The sequence below is a fragment of the Bufo bufo genome, chromosome 3 (genome assembly GCF_905171765.1).
Source record: "Bufo bufo chromosome 3, aBufBuf1.1, whole genome shotgun sequence".
NCBI lineage: Eukaryota > Metazoa > Chordata > Amphibia > Anura > Bufonidae > Bufo > Bufo bufo.
This window is the reverse complement of record NC_053391.1, coordinates 430,653,634-430,674,099: the sequence shown is the minus strand read 5'-3', so window position 1 is coordinate 430,674,099 and position 20,466 is coordinate 430,653,634. Positions and strand designations below refer to the sequence as shown.

The window sequence follows — 20,466 nt, the reverse complement described above, 5'->3', positions numbered from 1 at the left end:
TAATGAGTCTCCATGGGTCCTTGTGGCTGCTATGTCACGATATTGGTGGTTTGTCCACACCTGAGGCTACAAATGTCATTAAGGCATACATTAATAATAAGTGTTAAAAGTGGGGGGGGAAACTATTTTGGTAAAGGGGGAAATATGATGGGTACTCCCTTACAATCATCTCAAAACTGATATGCCATGATAAGTTTGCTGTTGCCTTTCACTACTTCAGGATAATTAGAATTCACTTTGTCAAATATTAGCTTATCTTTTTCCCCAGGTACAATTTATTTACAGTATGTCATTGATTTATTTTAAGTCATAGTTTTAGTAAAGTGTAGTTAGCTTTCATAATGGATGATTTGATTGCAGTAGGAAATACATTGAATGGGTACCTAACACAAAATTACTCTACTATTTTTCAAGGTTTTTAAAAAAAGCTACCATTCTCCAGCAAAAGAAAATAAATAAATAATACCCCACAGAAAACAAAAACAAACAAAAAATGGGAAATACATTATGGTTCTATACCATGGGATTAACCAAACTGAGAGGACAATGTTTTTTCTTTAGGTAGTTAAGAAAAATGTCATTGTCTTTTAGTCACACTTAAGCATTCATAGGACACTTTTTGTTCTTTTGTGTTTGAAATCAATTGGTATGTGAGTAAAGGGATTACAATGTTCGGAAAGTTTATACATATATTAAAAAAATAAAATAGTGATGTTGTTCCCTTTTATAAAGTAAGTTTATTTTTTTCCCTAACAGTATATTCACATGTGATAAATTTGTTGCAGAAATGTCTGGAACTGCTCAATTTATTTGAATGGGACCCATGCACGTGTAAAACCCTCATTCAGATGTGTGCAATGATAAAGGTAGAAGACTATTTAAGATAAAATCTCATGAACCCCTTCATCTCTGTCATCAACTAATATATGTTGTCTGGTTTCAGGAGGAAACTGGATAAAGAACTGATCTACTTACCTTGCAGTTCCTGCACCTTCTCTCTGGTTCTTTCTGCTGGGCCATGCAGCAATGACGTCCCATCAATAACAAGTAACTTCTGCAGTCAATCTCTGACATCTTCAGTGCACTGCTGAGGCCAGTGATTGGCTGCAGTTGTTAAATGTATCTGAGTATGGTATTTAGAATGGAACTGGGAGAACCAGAGTGGGGATGATTAGTGTTGAGCGAATCAAAGTCAAACAAATATCTTTTATCCTTATTTCAGGGAAAATTCGATTAGCCGCAAAGGCGAATTTCCTTGCAATTTTTAACAAATCAATTGTCCTTGAGATGGCGTTAAAAAGTCTAGACTGAACTTAAAAGAAATAGGAAATATAAAGAAAGAATGTATACTTCTTTTTGTTGAATCTCTTTCTGCCTTTGACTCAAAACAAACTGCATAAAATATTGCAGTGGCAAAAAAAATAAAAAATAATCCAGAGTGGAATTATCCTACACAGCAGTATTTTGGTCAGTATTGGTATCTATATTATCCGGGACTCTCCATTATACTTTCTCCATAGGTTTCACTCCAGGTTTTCTCTTACAAATACTGCTACAAACTACAGACTAAATTTGCTTAATTTTTGCAGACAGTTGTAACAGTCTATTGTCACAGTTCAGTTCACTGTGTCACTTGTTGCCATACAGGCTGGCTGGCCCTCTTGCTGGTTGCTTGGGGCTGCGTGCTGGCCATGTTCTTCTGTGTGTCAAGTGTAGTCTGTGAATTTGTACTCCCCGTGTCTGCCTCACAGTGTAGTTCCTAACATGGTTTGCAGTGCAGGCTGGCTGCATGGGCTCTGCATACTGACTTTGAGCTGCTATCCATGTATGCTGGTTTCTTGGGTGCTATTTGCTGGCTATGGTCTTCAGTGTCTGAACATGGGCCTGTGTATGTGGATATTGGCTATGTTTGTATCACAGGACAGTTTTCTATGTTGCTGTGTTGGTTGGCTTCCTGCGATATTGTGTACCAGCAGTGGGAATTTCCCATGTAGGCTGGTTGTTTGTGGTGCTTGCTGGCTACGGTGTTCTGTGCCTAGTGTGACCTGGGTGTTTGCCATTCTACCCTGATCTGTGCGGTTGCCTGGTAATTCATTGATGTCACCCTGTTTCGATATCACCATATCTCTATGTCTTTGGCCTTGTCTGACTGGGAACGCCATGCATCCATTCCACATAGGGTCCAGGCATCTGCTTGTTTTGTGTCTGAGCAGCTCTGTCTGTGACCACCGTGCATCCATTCTGCATGGGGTCCAGGCATCTGCCTGTCGCATGTCTTAGTAGCTGTGTCTGTGACTGCCATGCATCCGTTATGCATGGGGTCAAGGAATTTTCTTTGTTTGCCTCTGTTCACCTATTGCATAATGTTTATACATTGAGATCACTCTATTATTGATTACATAGCATATGCAAATAGAAACACTGGGAATTAATGGGGGAATAGACAGTGGAGTGCAATAGAGTCTAGGCTTTGTTTAGGGGTGTTTTTGCTATCAGGAATTTACTGGAGATTGAAGGACAGTCAGACCTCTGGGAAACAATACAGTCTGTTGAGCGGAACTCTTGTGAAGTAAACAGAAACAGGAAATACGATAATTTGACAGTGGGGCAGAGTTACTCATCCTGTAAAAGATGTAAATATAGACAAGCTGTCTAGACCTGCACCAGATTTGCCACAGTGCCTCATTCTGAATAATAAATTTGGCATAGGGCTATACACTTTTGTCTAATTTCATACCAGCTATTGGTTGCCTTAGTTTGCAAAATATTTTATGTCAGAATTGTGGAACGGTTTTGGTGCATACATCACATGTAAGATCATGTCCATCTCCCGGTAAACGACTCTCCGTATTTTTTCCTTTTTTGTAATGAATGCATAATCATGCTTTCCTCTTAACAAGACATCATAGCTGTAGGCAATGTATGCCAATCTACTGTGTTTTTTACAGCTCTGCATAATATATAACTCATACAGTATTCTTGAAGTATATCTTTTTTTTTCTGTGCTCCCATCTTTGTGCATATTTTTGGAAGAAATTTGATGAATTGCTTTTTCTGTCTCTGGTGTACATATAATCATGATAGATGCTCAAACATTTTGATAACATATTTTATGTACCAAGCAAAGAGAAAACAAATTTGTGGCATAGCACCAAGTTATAACTCACTTGCTTTGCTTTTCCATGCTGGCCAACCTGAGACTTTCCCAACGGGAATTGAGGAGATTCATTTGTTCCTGGATCTCATTTTCTTCATCATCAGAAAGTTTCCCAATAGACAATAGTTGACTTCCAGCTTGCAAAACTCCTCCAACATTTCCCTGATGAGATGTTAATTCCATCATAAAGCCCTAGAAATGAAGTAAACCTTTACAGCAGGAGTTGAAAATAGTAAAATTTGATCTCAAAATAATTATATGCTAGGATATAAAGCTGATTTCCAACCTAACATAATTGCTAAAATTGTAAAAGACAAAGAGATAACAGAATGCTGAATCTTCTGCACACTTCTGATTGATTTTTTTCTTCATAGAGCATTCACATTCTAAGATCATTTTGAAATAAATTATTTTCTGCTACAACATAAGTTTGGCTGACTTCACACTTCCAAAAGAGATGCAATTTCCATATAGAAAATGGAGAATAATTAGGAATTACAGATGTATGTAGCACAAAGTATCAATACAAATTGCCATCCTTCTCAAAATGTATGTTGCTACTTAACAATATCCTATTATTAGAATGGAGCAAGAGTCTTTTAAAAGTCATATATCCTATTAGGGAACTCTTTGAATAGATGACTATCGGGAGGGTTGGTGGGGGGGATTGAAGGAGGGTTCTCCCTCATCTCTTTGGCCACAGTAGAAAGAGCATATGTCTCTCTTGAGTTCCTCTCCTGGTCTACATTGCACAAAAAAACATTGATGAATGGGCACATTGCAATAATTAGTTTCCCCTGTAGTGACACTTAAGGAAAATTTAATACTTATTGTTAAATTTCCTCACAGATATCTTAACAGCTAATTGCTGAAGGTCCCATTAGGTAGACACTGTGTGATCAGCTTACTGTCAAAGGACCTTTCTAACAAGTAGGTATTGCCAAAAGTGGAGAACCCCATTGAACTCAATTCGTAGACAAAGAATCAACTCCTGCATGTGTGCACTATTATTATTATAGGGCCCCATTTATCAGATCTGTATTTGTAGTCTAAAAACAGCCAAGCACAAATCAACTATCATTTTGGCAACTATCATTTTTAATTTGAGCTGATTACAATGTGCTCCCTGGATAAGGATCGCCAGATATCAGCTATAATATGTGGATTAGCCTAACAGCTAATGTTACATTCCATTACAGTGCCATAACAGGAAAAATAAAGCTTTGAATAGTATTAATTAATATTAGTAGACTGCATGACATATGAATGTGCCACTGTCAGGGATGTAGTAGGGGAGAACACCAAAAGACAATCAAGAAGGAAGGGGAAAGACACTAGGCCTCACCGCTAGGGAAAGAAAAGGGTCACCACCTATAAAACCCTGCTCCTGGCCCTAACTCCTATCCATATGGGCACCTCTCGATGGTAGAGATACCCATACACGGGAACCTAGAAAACCCTGGTGACCCCCAGATGCCCTAAAGATAATGACAGAGCAGAGACCACCTGTTCCTTCCCTGGTGAAGGAACTAGCGTCTCACTGAGGCATAGTAAACAACCGGGGGAGGGGAGAATGCAAAACACGACAAGCGGAACACTTAACTTCATAGGATGAAGGATGAACAGGACTTTAACAAGAACCACACTTCAGCTCTTCCAAGACCAAATGAAGCTATCCCAAGCAAGGAGTGATGGGAAAAGTCAGACTAAATAGGGCGAGGTAAAGGTCACATGATCCACACCTGAACAGGAGGTGTGGACATACCAGAAACACACAGACAAAGTGGAACCAAAAGAGGCTGTCAGATCACTAATGCGTAGATAATCTTTCAGATCTTCTGGGACCTGTCACAGATGTGAAAGTACCCCCCCTTCTACGGGTGACCTCCGGGCACCCAGGACCGACTTTATCAGGATTAACTCTGTGGAATGCTCTCACTAGACGACTAGCATTAACATCGGTCGCTGGAACCCACATCCTCTCCTCTGGTCCGTACCCTCTCCAATGAACGAGATACTGGAGGGATCTCCGGAGAACTCAGGAGTCCACAATCCTGCTGATCTGAAATTCTAAATTGCTGTCCACCATGACAGGAGTGGGAGGCAAGGAGGACGTCTCAACAGGTTCGACACATTTCTTTAGCAACGATTTATGAAATACGTTATGGATTTTCAATGCCTGAGGAAGTTCAGGGTTAACAATCGCAGTGATCTTATATGGACCAATAAATCTTGGGCATAACTTCCAAGAAGGTACCTTAAGTTTAATGTTTTTTGTAGACAACTACACAGAATAACCCACTCTCAGGTCCGGACCACTCATACGTCTCCTGTCAGCCACACGCTTATACCTGTTGCCCATCTTTTTCAGGTTATTTTGGATTTTCCGCCAAATAGAAGACAAAGAAGAGGAAAATCGTTCCTCCTCAGGAATGCCGGAATTTTGAGCACCAGAAAATGTACCAAACTGTGGATGGAACCCATATGCCCCAAAAAATGGCGACTTATCAGTGGATTCCTGTCTACGGTTATTTATAGCAAACACAACGACAAAAATGAAGACCACTCTTCCTGATTCTCTGAAACAAAACATCTCAAGTAAGTCTCCAGATTCTGATTAGTGCGCTCCGTCTGTCCGTTCGACTGAGGATGAAAAGCCGAAGAGAAGGACAATTGTACACCCAGACGAGTACAGAACACTTTCCCGAATCTGGAAACAAACTGAGTCCCTCTATCAGACACCACATCAGAGGGAATGCCATGTAGTTTCACGATGTTGTCGACAAACACCTGTGCAAGAGTTTTAGCATTGGGTAGACTAGGTAATGCAATAAAGTGTGCCATTTTACTAAAACGATCTACAACCACCAGAATCACAGTTGTTCCCGAAGAATTCAGTAAATCCGTGATAAAATCCATGGACAAATGGGTCCAAGGTCTGGACGGGATGGGCAATGGAAGCAGAGATCTGGAAGGCCGAGTATGTGTCACCTTAGCACATGCACAGGTACCACAGGCTGACACATAGTCCTCAACACACTTACGCAACCCCGGCCACCAAAATCTGTGAGAGATGAGATCGACAGTCGATCTGCTCCCAGGGTGCCCAGCAAGCACCGTACAGTGATGTTCCTCGAACACCTTGTGACGTAATTCGGAGGGAACAAACAACTTCCCCGGAGGACAAGAGTCCGGAGCATCCTCCTGTACCTCCAACACCCTGGCCTTAAGATCAGGACAAAGAGCGGATATGACTACCCCTTCAGATAAAATGGGACTAGGGTCATTAGACTCACCCCCCCAGGAAAGCTACGCGACAAAGCATCCGCCTTGACGTTCTTAACCCCAGGGTGGTAAGTGACGATGAAGTTAAATCTGGTGTTCAGTCGCTTAACCAACTCAATGTAGGCCAGATTCTTGTGATCCGTAATTACCTTAATAGGGTGAATTGCTCCTTCCAACCAATTTTGCCATTACTCAAACGCCAACTTAATGGCCAGCAATTCCCTATTCCCCACATCATAATTCCTTTCAGCAGTAGAGAGTTTTTAAGAGAAAAATGCACATGGGCGCCATTTACTAGGTGAAGGACAAGATTGCTCCTACCCCTACCTCGGACGCATCAACCTCAACAATAAATGTCACGTCCGGTTGCATCAGAATAGGGGCCAAAGCAAAACATTTTTTCACAGCAGAAAAGGCCTGTTATGCCGAATCAGACCAGACAGAAATATCCGCACCCTTCCTAGTCATGTCTGTTAAAGGTTTAACCACCGATGAATAGTTGAAGATAAATTTATGGTAGTAGTTGGTAAACCCCAAAAAACGCATAAGCGCTTTCAGATTTTCGGGTCGATCCCAGTCCAACACGGCACGGACCTTCTCGGGATCCATACGAAAACCTGAGGATGAGAGCAGGTAACCCAAAAATTGCACTTCCTGTACAGCAAATACACTCTTTTCCATCTTAGCATACAACTTATTCTCTCTTAGGCTGTAACACCTGTCTCACATGATCCTGATGAGTCTCCATATCAGGCGAATAAATTTGTATGTCATCAAGGTATATGACAAACCTCCCCACCAGATGATGAAAGATGTCATTGACAAAGTGTTGAAAAACCACAGGAGCATTGGTTAACCCAAAGGGCATGACCAGGTTTTCAAAATGACCCTCAGGGGTATTAAATGTGGTCTTCCACTCATCCTCCTCCTTGATCCTTACCAGATTATATGCCCCCCTCAGATCCAACTTAGAGAACACCTTGGCACTGACAATCTGACTAAACAAATCCAGAATCAAAGGAAGGGGGTAAGGATCACCGACGGTAATACGATTGAGCTCACGGAAGTCCAGGCATGGTCTCAGGGTACCATCTTTTTTCTTTACAAAGAAAAACCCAGCAGCCACTGGGGACTGTCTAATATGTCCCTTTGCCAAACTCTCGGTAATATACTCTCGCATGGCCTTTCTTTTGGGTTCCGAAAGATTATGCAACCGAGATTTGGGCAATTTAGCTCCAGGAATAAGATTGACGGGACAGTCATACTCCCGGTGCGGAGGCAACTCCTGATTACCACTCTCAGAGAAAACATCAGAAAATTATGAAATGAACGAGGGTACAGTTTTAGTGGTCAACATAGAGAATGATGCATTAAGACAGTTGTCCATGCAAAAATCACTCCAATCGAGAATCTGTCTCGCTTGCCAGTCGATGTTAGGGTTATGTTTGCTTAACCATGGTAAGCCCAACACCAACGGAGCAGGCAGACCCTCCAATACATAACAGGAGATAGATTCCTGATGCAAATCACCCACTCTTAAATGAATGTCATACACTACCTGCAACAGGCATTTTTGGGTGAGAGGTGCTGAGTCAATTGCAAAGACAGAAATACTTTTCTCTAATGCAATAGTAGTCAACCAATGAATGCATACAAACTCTCCATCAATCAAGTTAACTCCTGCCCCACTGTGGATAAATGCTTTGATTTTCACAGTTTTGGACTCTAGCGCCACCTCGGCAGACAGGAAAAAACGGGTACTACCAGTAAAAGACAAATGTAGGTTTTCTGGCTCCCCATCCACACAACCAATAGTAATTTGTGGATTAAAAGGTTTTTTCTTTTTGTTTACACCTTGATGCTGCAAGTACGGACAAATATTCACAAAATGTCCCTTTTTGCCACAATAAAAGCAGACTCCTTTCACATGACCCAAGCTTTTGCCAGGAGTAGCTCCTCCTAACTGCATAGGCTCATCACAAGGCGCAACTACCAGTGTCTCTCCACCATAAGTGTCAAAGGAAGCAGTACCCTTATTGGACAGTACATCCTGAAGGTGAGGACCCCTAGATCTCTCTCTTAGGCGTCTATCTAGAAGTACAGCAAGGGACATAGCTGCCTCCAATGACACAGGATTTTCATGAAAGGCCAACGCGTCCTGCAGTCTCTCACAGAGACCCTGACAGAATTGGCTGCAGAGAGCAAGATCATTCCACTCAGTATCGGTAGCCCATCTCCTAAATTCAGAGCAATAGGTGTCCGTGGAATGATCTCCCTGCCGCAAACGCCGTAACTTGGTCTCGGCCTTAGAGATCTGATCTGGGTCATCGTAGATGAGACCCAAGGCTCTGAAGAATTCATCTACCGACCGGAGTGACAGTGATCCGGTCGGCAGAGAAAAAGCCCAAGATTGGGCGTCCTCTTTAAGCAATGAAATAATAATACCCACAAGTTGCCACTCATCCCCAGAAGAGTATGGACGCAGCTTAAAGTCATGTAGACTCCCTGAACCAGATGAAATTGTCACTACCCCTGGAAAACCTGTCCGGGAGAGCCACCTTTGGTTCAGGACAGGCCTGGGACCCACCACCAGAACCAGCAGCCTGTGGACTCTGAATCTGCAGGACAGTTGCGCGGAGGTCTGCTACCTCCAAAGTCAGATTCTGCATCTGTTCGACCAGTGCAGACAAAGTATCCATAGCTGCACAGATCATAACAAAAATGGCGGTATGGGCTTGGGATAATGTCACGGATGTAGTAGGGGAGAACACCAAAAGACAATCAAGAAGGAAGGGGAAAGACACTAGACCTCACCGCTAGGGAAAGAAAAGGGTGACCACCTATAAAACCCTGCTCCTGGCCCTAACTCCTATCCATATGGGCACTTCTCGATGGTAGAGATACCGATACACGGGAACCTAGAAAACCCTGGTGACCCTCAGATGCCCTAAAGATAATGACAGAGCAGAGACCACCTGTTTCTTCCCTGGTGAAGGAACTAGCGTCTCACTGAGGCCTAGTAAACAACCGAGGGGGGGGGGGGAGGATACAAAACATGACAAGCGGAACACTTAACTTCAGAGGATGAAGGATGAACAGGACTTCAACACGAACCACACTCCAGCTCTTCCAAGACCAAATGAAGCTATCCCAAGCAAGGAGTGATGGGAAAAGTCAGACTAAATAGGGCGAGGTAAAGGTCACATGATCCACACCTGAACAGGAGGTGTGGACATACCAGCAACACACAAAGTGAAACCAAAAGAGGCTGTCAGATCACTAATGCGTAGATAATCTTTCAGACCTTCTGGGACCTGTCACAGATGTGACAGCCACTCTTTGTAACCACTCTCTGGTTTAAAACTGAGGTTATGCAGTACTCCAGAGCAGGGAATATCTACAAATGTTTTATTTTTTATTTTTTTTATTTTATGTTATGTAATGCATTGCTATATTATGTATTATTTCCAGTATATGGATTGCACAGCCAAGTATAATAATCCTGGCTTGGCTTTTGCAGGAGGCTAGGAGGTGGTGGCTGGCTCCAACCATAGCTTGAAATTATTCTAGAGAAACTGGTGTTCAAAGTGAGAGGAAACTATTGCCTCATGCTCCCTCTCTTTAGGCCCAGAGAGGTTCAGAGACTGACAGATCTCTGCAAGATTTACAGAAAGAGAAGAGAAAGAAAGGAAGACAAAGTAGAGTTTGTAATCTGCATAGCCAAGCATACGAGTCAGCAAGGTAACCTCTCCTCAGTCATTCAAACTTTGCTGCCATAGAGGACACTGTTAATCTTTCACACTTGGACAAGTTCTGGCCAGATATGCCTTAAAAACGCTGTATCCTGCAATGGACACTACAGCCATTATTTACAAGGTACTGTTGCCAGCTATAGATTCTCCTGCAAGAGACTTTAACAAGATAGTGTATAAAGAGGGTCATAACTCCCATCCTTGTCTAAATCCATACATCACTATCTGTCAGAGAATTGCAATGTGTACAGTTGGAGCTATGTCTTCTATAGATGGATATACTACTACTCCAATTTGCACTACAGTAAAAAGATACATTTATTCATCTCTGGCCTTGTTTTCTGACTCCTAAACCTTCGCTGGCCATTTCAAGCTACATGCCCTGCCTTGCACTTATACAAGCACCTAACATCATGGGCACTCCAGCTACCATCAGGCAGGAGCCTTAGATTCAGAGTGTTCCCCAATGTAAGAAAGGGTGCCCCCTCCTTTCACTGCCCGATCCTAGTGTGAGAAAAGCCACATTGATTGACTGTAACAGCCACAGCTACTGCCACTCACATCCTCCACTCCAGCTTCTCCCTATATGCTACAGATATAGAATAGGAGCGTGCCCCTCTATTAACTCAGTAATGCCTAACAGAATATTTGAGAACAGGTTTTTCCGAGGATGCTTGCACATGTGCCATATTGGATATTTTTAGGACATATTCTATTCCTCATCTTTTTTTATATTTTATTATCCATTAAGTTTTGAACTTCAAAAACTGAAACAAAATGACACATGATAAAAGATAGTAATATAGACAATAATCTTACTGATTACCAATTTGTTAGTGCATATACCAAAGCTCCCACTGTATACAAGCACTGTGTATATGGTAGAGAAAATTGTTGTAAAGAAATGAAGACACAGTTTTACTCCAGCGGTTTTATAGCAGTACTGACACAAGAGACATTTTTTAAAGGAAAGTCATACATACTATGACATATTCATAAAAGCCTTCTGACATTTGTAGGTACATAAGACTATAATACTATATGTGTGACAGATAGAATTGAGTGAAATGAGTTTGGACTACTCTGACTTGTTTAGTCTCATGCCTGGTCCATTACAGTTAGTTTCTGTGCGTACATTAATGTTTCAAAATCTGAATCCGAAGTTGGGTTTGTGGCTCATTAATGAACTCGAGTTCGGATTCCAATTTTCTAAAATTTTGTGTATAGAATTTCTTGGTTGTGTTTCCAATTAAAATATTATTATTATTATTATTATTAGTAGTAGTAGTAGTAGTAGTAGTAGTAGTAGTTGTAATGTATAAATAGGAATGGTAATAGTAGTATTTTGATCAAGTTAATAATATTTAACCCATTCCTAAAATTGGCTGAAGACTTATGGTGCAGCGGGAAGTAACTGCCATCATACATGTGTGGTGCGCTAATCGGGCAGGTGCAGAAAGTGCAATTATAGACAGCCAGACCCCTGCTGCATCTGCTGGCATTGGTGAAAACACAGATGCCAATGCTTCAACCCCTTCTATGCCATAGTCAGTGCTGACCTTGTCATGTATTGTAGAGTCGCTCCCTCTCCAACCCCATAGGGTCCCCATGCTACCATGACAGGGACCCGATGGCTGGCATGGCAGCCCAATGCCTTCCATAGGCCTGGCTGGGTCTTGTAGGTACTCTGTCAGTGTAATATACATACAGGCAATGCATTACATTACAGTTTGTTTGTTTTTTATAAAAAAAAACTCATCAAGCCATATACAATTAAGAAAACAAGACATATTAGGTATGACTGCATCTGTAATATCACATGATCTATCATGTATAATTTAAAATGGCGCCCAGAAAGCCATTTTTGATCACTTTGTCTTACAAAAAGTTTAGTAGCGAGCGATCAAAAAACATTATGTTCCCTAATATGGTACCACTGAAAACTTCACCTCATCTCGCAAAAAATGAGCCCTCTACACAAGAGGCTCTCAGAAAATGGTGACACAAAAACTATTTTTTTCAAAAAGTGTAAAAAGTGGCAAAATGTAAAAAAAACTATATAAAATTGGCATCTCTGCAATCATACTGACCAGCAGAATAAAGATACCATGTCATTTTTCCCCACACAGGGTTTGCCACAATAACAAAACCCAAAAAGCAATGGCAGAGTTGTCGCTTTTTCTTTATCCTGCTTCCCAAAAAGCCCAAATAAAAAGCTATCAAAAAGTTGTATGTATTCCAAAATAGAAACGTGTAATAGGCTGCTACGGACAGTTAAATTATCCATGCCACATCTCCTGTTTAAAGTGTGCGCATCCCTAAAATATTAGTGACATCCAGTGCAGTTCTTTCGTAGAGTGTGTCTGCTGTGGACAGTTAAATTATCCGCGCCATATCTCCTGTTTAAAGTGTGTGCATCCCTAAAATATCAGTGACATACAGTGCAGTTTTTCTGTAGACGGTGTTCGCTGCGGACTGTTAAATTTTCCGCGCCACATCTCCTGTTTAAGGTGTACCCATCCCTAAAATATCATTGACCTCCAGTGTAGTTCTTCCGTAGATGGTGTCTGCTGCAAACTGTTAAATTATCTGCGCCACATCTCCTGTTTAAAGTGTGTGCATTCCTAAAATATCAGTGACATCCAGTGCAGTTTTTCTGTAGACACTGCGAACTGTGACATTACTTGTGGTACCTGTCCTGTATAACATTTCCCCATCACAAATACTGTTGTAATTTTTTTTGCACATACACTTCCAAATCCTACGCTACTGTATGTGTGACATACTTTCAACAATATATCACATTTCAAATGAAGAAGGCGAGCAGTAGGGGATGGAGAAGTGGTCGTTATGCTGATGGTGCACGCAGAGGTCAGAGAAACTGTGCCTGCTGCCAGAGAACAAGAAAAATAATCATCCAAGACACCTAGCTTCATGTCCCAGTTTACAGGGCGGCGCAGGACACCACTTTTGAAGTTAGGCCAGTGCGAGCAGGTGGTTGGTTGGATTGCAGCAGATAATGCTTCCAGTCGGTTAAGCACCACCCTGTTTTCCACCAAGTCCAGCCTGAGTAGCCATCAGTCTGGTCCACACAATCCTCACCCTGATCCTCCTTCCTCCCACCATATACAGTGTGGTCAAATAAGTGATCCCACACTCGGGTATTCCGAGGAGCTCTTTTCAGCACCATTACTTGATTTGGTCCTCTCGCCAAGCACGCTTGTGTCCTGATTCCCAACCTCCTGAGCATCCACAGGCACAAGAACATGACGGTGGTGAATGGCAATTAAAGTTTAATGAGGTGGATGACGATGATACACAGTTGCAAATGAATTAACAGCAATTACTGTCTCGAGAGGTTGATGAAGAGGATAAGACACATGAAGAGGATAAGACACAGTTGGCAATCACTGAGGTTGTGATTAGGTCAACAAATCAGGAGGATGATCAGAGTGAGGAAGTTGAAGAGGAGGTGGTGGACGATTAGATCACTGACCCAACCTGGGGAGGTCTCAAGCCGAGCAAGGAGAGCATTACAGAGGGGGAGGGATCTGCAGCACCGCAACATGCTTGAAGAGGCAATGGGGTGGCAAAAGGGAGAAGGCGGGCCACACCAAACAGGCCCGCAACTGTTCCACGGAGCAACCCCTTGCGGAAATCTACCTTGCCAAGTGGTAGATGTTCTGCAGTCTGGTGCTTTTTTGAAGAAAGTACGGACAATAAAGGAATTGTCATTTGCAAACTGTGCCATACTAAAATGAGCAGGGGAGTGAACACTAGCCCCCTCACCACCACCAGCATGATCCGCTACATGGTATCCAAGCACCTGACGGCACACTAGATGAATGTTGTGGAGGCTAGGAGCGAGTCGTACCCTGGGATGGCACAGGTGGTACCGACGCCAAGGACTGCGGGCCCTACGTCGATCAGCTCCAACCCCCACTTCTCCTCCTCCACTTCCGCCTCCGAATTATCTACTTGCAGCACCAGTCAGTCATCAGTCGGTAGCTGGAAACAGTGTAGCACTGCAGTGGGGAAGCGGCAACAGCACACTGCCGCAGAGCTGTGGCAGGGGATAAGAGACCAGATTGAGCTGTGGCTCTCGCCACTCAACCTAGAACCAGGCATAGTTGTGTCTGATAATAGCCGTAACTTGGTGGTGGCTTTGGATCTCGGAAAGCTTAGACACATCCCATGCCTTGCCCACATCTTTAACCTTGTGGTTCAGCTGTTTCTCAAAACCTACCCCAATTTGCCAAAGCTACTGGTGAAGGTGCGCCGGATGTGTGCACATTTCCACAAGTCACCAACAGCTTCAGCCGGTCTGTCAACGCTGCAGCAGCACTTGAAACTGCCAGCTCACCGACTGTTGTGCGATGTGACCACGCGCTGGAACTCCATGTTCAAAATGTTGGCCAGGCTTTGTGAGCAGCAGAGGGCAGTAGTGGAATACCAGCTGCAACATGGTCATCGCCTTTCCAGTCAGCTTCCGCTATTCACAAGCGAGGAGTCGGCATGTATGTCTGACCTCTGTGAGGTTTTAAGAAACTTTGAGGAATCAACACAGATGGTGAGCAGCGATAACGCTATTATCAGCGTAACCATACCACTTCAATGTCTACTCAAAAAATGTGAAAGAGGTCGAAATGGGGGAAGACATTACACTGGGTGATAGCCAGACCACCCTCAGTTCGTCATCTCAGCGCAAATTGGACGATGAAAAGGAGGAGCACGAGACAGTTGCCTCTGCTACAAAGGGTAGTACCCATGGAAGTTTAATTCCATCTGTTCAGCAGGTGGGCAGAAAAGGAGGAAGAGGATGAGGAGATTGAGAGTGATCCTTCTGATAATGACAGCGAAGTCTTGCCTGTTGGTACTCTGGCACAAATGGCTGACTTCAAGTTAGGCTGCCTTTCCCTCAACCCGCGGGTTATACGCATTTTAGACAACACAGATTACTGGTTGTTCACCCTTCTCGACCCCGCTACAAAAATAACTTCTCATCTGTCATTCCTCTGGTGGAGAGGACGAGCAAAACGGTGCAATACCAGAAGATCCTTGTTGAAAAATTGATCAAAAAAATTCCATCTGACAACGCATAGTTCCTTGGCCAACCGAAAAGGGTAGACAAGAGGAACACACAGCAGTTCCAACAGAGGCAGGGCAACACTCTCCAAAGCCTGGGACAGTTTCATGACACCCTGCCAGCTGCCTCACCCTGATGCGAGGCCTAGTGTCACAAGGAGAGAAAAATTCTGGAAGATGGTGAAGGAGTACATAGCAGATCGTGTCAGCGTCCTCAATGATCCCTCAATGCCTTACAACTACTGGGTGTCCAAGTTGGACACGTGGCACGAACTGGCGCTCTGCGCTTTGGAGGTGCTGGCGTTCCCTGCCGCCAGCGTTTTGTCTGAGCGGGTATTTAGTGCTGCTATTGGCATTATAACAGATAAGCGTATCCACCTGTCAACTGAAAATGCTAACAGGTTGACTCTTATAAAAATGCCTGGATTGACCATGACTTCTCGACTCCACCAGAGGAAAGTGTCTGAACATAAAGGCACTTTAAATGTTTATAATGTACTGAATACTCTGTATTCCCATGCACCCCTTCCACTACAAACAAGGCTATGTAGTTAAATCTTCCTCCTATTCCATCATATCAACATGCCTACTCGTCACATATAATGCCCTCGCATATATGCCCTTCAAATAAATGTTTTACAGGGTCAGATCACCTACAGGCCCGCACCTAAAATCTTTTACAGGGTCAGCTGGCCTGCAGGCCCGCACCTTAAAATCTTTTACAGGGTCAGCTGACTTGCAGGCCCGCACCTAAAATCTTTTACAGGGTCATCTCACCTGCAGGCCCGCATATAATTTTTTAGAGGGTCAGCTCACCTGCAGGCCCTTGCATATAATGTTTTACAGGTTCAGCCCACCAGCAGGCCCGCACCTAAAATATTTTACAGGGTCAGCTCACTTGCAGGCCCGCACCTAGAATCTTTTACAGGGTCAGCTCACCTGCAGGCCCACACCTAAAATCTTTTACTGGGTCAGCTCACCTGCAGGCCCTCAACTAATTATACCTAATAGGTAATTTGTGCACATGCTGCCTTGCTTGGATGTGGTAGCCGTAGCCACTTCTCAGGCTCTCTCTCCGGAATCAAACACTGATTTCTCGTCTCCCGTAGTTACAATGGTTTGCCCTAACAATAACATTGAAAGTTAATAGGCCAAATATCCAAAAGGATTATTGCCATCAAAGGGACGTGCCATCGGCTCCAAGTTAACTAGAGTCGGCAGGTCTTCACCCATAATGTTTTAGATGGTCAGATCAGCAGACCCTTGTTCTAAATGTTTTTGAGGGTCAGCAGCAGGCCATCAATCATGGAGTGTAGGAGTCCCGCTACATAAACAATTGTACCACAATGTGAATGAGGCCCTCCTTTATGTGATATTCAGGTTGTATCGGAGTGCCTCTTCCTTGTAATTTTTGGCAGCACTTGCACTTTATATACAAGTAAATATACAGGAAAGAATGTTTCCTATCAATTTTTCCTCTAAAATTGATTTTTTATTCGGTTTTGTGCGTATTATTGTCAGTCCGTAAAAGTGTTGTTCCATTTGGACAACATCGTTTCCAGCAGTGACCTGCGAGTCCAAGATGCATCCAGACATCCTCCCTTTGCTGTTACAGAACTATTTCGGTGGTGTTTCCATAAATTTCTGACACTTTCCTATAAACCAGGCACAATCCCCTCTTCAGAGCAGGGGATACCTGGTTTAATATTTGGGTTCTCCCATTGACTTTCATTATACTCGGGTGCTCAGTCGATAACCTGAACATCCCGATGTGCTCGGCCCGAGCACCCAAGCACTACGTTGCTCGATCAACACTATTGGTTAGCTATGGTTGCTGCTTTTAAAAAACTAGCAAATCATTTTCAATCTTACTTCAAGAGGAGGGTGGAGTAGGAAAACTAGATTAGCTTCTCTAGACAGAAGGGTTAGGTTTAAGGACAAGCCAAATTTATCAAACAAGTACTCCAACACAGACTCAAGGAAAACTGACTTCAAATATTCTCCTCATGATAAATTCACCCATTGTTTGTAAACTTGCTGCATAGAATATCTGCTTACCTCGTGAGTATGAAATTGTTCTTTTACATCTTCTACATTGTAAGATATTGGCCCTTGACATTGTAAAACATCTTCTGCTGAAAGAAGCCAAGTAAGCACTTGTTCCAATGATGACTGATAACTTTCTAGATCCACTCTTGGTTCCATTTCTAATTTGCCAAATGGTCTGTCATCCATGCCTTCCATTCTCTGCAGGGAAAATAAGGAAAATGTATAGGTTTTTTTTCACAATAACTGTATCTACAATGTTTACATGTTAACTAAAACATATTACAACCCGCAAAAAAACAAAAACAAATTATCATAATGAAAGGTTTTGCTGGACTTTAAACGATACAATGCTACAAAGAGAAGAATGTATATTTTTGGTCTGTGTTACATTATCTGATATTACTTTTCTCTCAGGGAATTTATCTGTACAGTATTTTATGTTGGTTATGTTATAATTAGAGTTAAGTGGACACCTGGATGTTCAGGTTCGATGGGTTCGGCCGAACTTCACAAAAAAGTTCGAGTTCGGGACCCGAACTTGTCCCGAACTTGACCCCGAACCCGAACTCCATTGAAGTCAATGGGGACCCAAACTTTTGAGCACTAAAATGGCTGTAAAAAAGTTATGGAAAGGGCTAGAGGGCTGCAAATGGCAGCAAAATGTGGTTAAAAGCATGGCAAGTGCTATGCAAACAAATGTGGATAGGGAAATTACTTCAAATAACATAAAATACATAAAAATAAAAAAGAATAATCTTGATATTGAAGGATGAGGTCCATATGGAGAAGGAGGTTGAGGAGGCGGTGGATGTGGCGGTGTAGGTGGAAGAGGCGTTGGAGGATGAGGAGGTAGCTTACACTGCTTTTTGGTTTTATTTTTTTTGTTTAAATTGGGTTACACCCCAAAACATTGGGAAATATAACCTGTTACAATCCCCTCCAGCCGTGCTAAACAAATATTTAGACAATACACTGGCTGCAGGGCAGGCCAGCAACTACAAGGCGTAAAGGGCAAGCTCAGGCCATGTGCCCAATTTGTAGACCCAGAAGTTGAAGGGGGCATACCCATCAATCAATACGTGTAGGCATGTGCACTAGTGATGAGCGGCAGGGGTCATATTCGAATTCGCGATATTTCGCGAATATTTTGTAAAATATCTCTTCGAATATTCGAAAATTCGAATATTCGTTATATTCTACGATTTTTTTTACTTAAAAAATCGGCAAGGTAATGATCGTGTAATATGCAAATTTTCGTTATGCGAATTTTCGTAATACTAATTTTTTATTGCAAATTTTTCAACTTACAACTATTAGACAAAGAAGATTATAGCACTATATTAGCTAAATTGCTATAACTTCGTTTTTTCGAATATTCGTAATATTCTAAAACAAGAATATATAGCAATATAGCGAATATTCGAAAAAAAACGAATATAGAGCAATTTAGCTAATATAGTGCTATAATCTTTTTTTTTATAGTAATTTTTTTCCAATCTGGACTTCAGATGAGAAAAAAATTATAACTATTAGACAAAGAAGATTATAGCACTATATTAGCTAAATTTTCTATATTTGTTTTTTTTTCGAATTTCGTTATATTGCTATATATTCTTGTTTTAGAATATTACGAATATTCTAAAAAACTAAATTATAGCAATATAGCGAATATTCTAAAAAAATAAAACGAATATAGAGCAATTTAGCTAATATAGTGCTATAATCTTCTTTGTCTAATAGTTGTAAGTTTAAAAATTCGCAATAAAAATTTGCATTATGAAAATTAGCAAACAACACTACTCCTAAAGTCAAATATACTGCAGCCTTCTCATTGGCCCACAAGCTAGAAGCAGGGAGGGATCATGTGTACTGATTAAAAAAAAAAATGGAATATTCAAAATGACGAATATACAGGGTGGGCCATTTATATGGATACACCTTAATAAAATGTGAATTGTTGGTGATATTAACTTCCTGTTTGTGGCACATTAGTATATGAGAGGGGGGGAAACTTTTCAAGATGGGTGGTGACCATGGCGGCCATTTTGAAGTCGGCCATTTTGAATTCCAACTTTTGTTTTTTAAATAGGAAAAGGGTCATTTGACACATCAAACTTATTGGGAATTTCACAAGAAAAACAATGGTGTGCTTGGTTTTAACGTAACTTTATTCTTTCATGAGTTATTTACAAGTTTCTGACCACTTACAAAATGTGTTCAATGTGCTGCCCATTGTGTTGGATTGTCAATGCAACCCTCTTCTCCCACTCTTCACACACTGATAGCAACACCACAGGAGAAATGCTGGCACAGGCTTCCAGTATCCGTAGTTTCAGGTGCTGCACATCTCGTATCATCTGAAGGCAATCGTCTATGCTGTGAAGAGACGAGATGTGCAGCACCTGAAACTACGGATACTGGAAGTTTGTGCTAGCATTTCTCCTGCGGTGTTGCTATCAGTGTGTGAAGAGTGGGAGAAGAGGGTTGCATTGACAAATCAACACAATGGGCAGCACATTGAACACATTTTATAAGTGGTCAGAAACTTGTAAATAACTCATGAAAGAATAAAGTTACGTTAAAACCAAGCACACCATTGTTTTTCTTGTGAAATTCCCAATAAGTTTGATGTGTCACATGACCCTCTTCCTATTGAAAAAACAAAAGTTGGATTCAAAATGTCCGACTTCAAAATGGCCGCCATGGTCACCACCCATCTTGAAAAGTTTCCCCCCTCACATATACTAATGTGCCACAAACAGGAAGTTAATATCACCAACCATTCCCATTTTATTAAGGTGTATCCATATAAATGGCCCACCCTGTATATCACTATATTCAAAATATTCGTGAATTTTCGAAGTACCTATATTCGCAATAAAAATTGGAATATTCGTGACTAACACTAGTGTGCACACATACTGCTCCACCATGTCGCACGTCCCTGTGAGGTCCACGATCCAATTGGATATCTGCTCTATCAACTTTCGCACACCAGCAGGCCGGGCTTGAGGCTCACTGGCACCAACCACTCAACGGTCTGTTTTTCCATGCCCGTCCACAGCTCCTGCGCAGTGTGGGGTTTTCCCCCCAAACAAATAAGTTTTAAAACCGCCTGCTGTCGTTTACCCCTGGCTG

The 20,466-nt window shown here is 42.1% G+C and overlaps 1 protein-coding gene across 1 annotated transcript in view; it reads right to left on the bottom strand.

Moving 5' to 3' along the window:
* Window positions 1–20,466, bottom strand: part of DMD (dystrophin) — a 3,443,536-nt gene that overhangs the window by 2,395,500 nt on the left and 1,027,570 nt on the right. The window contains 2 exon segments of the mRNA XM_040424996.1: window positions 3,168–3,349; window positions 17,338–17,526. Coding sequence (XP_040280930.1) covers window positions 3,168–3,349; window positions 17,338–17,526 — 371 coding nt within the window.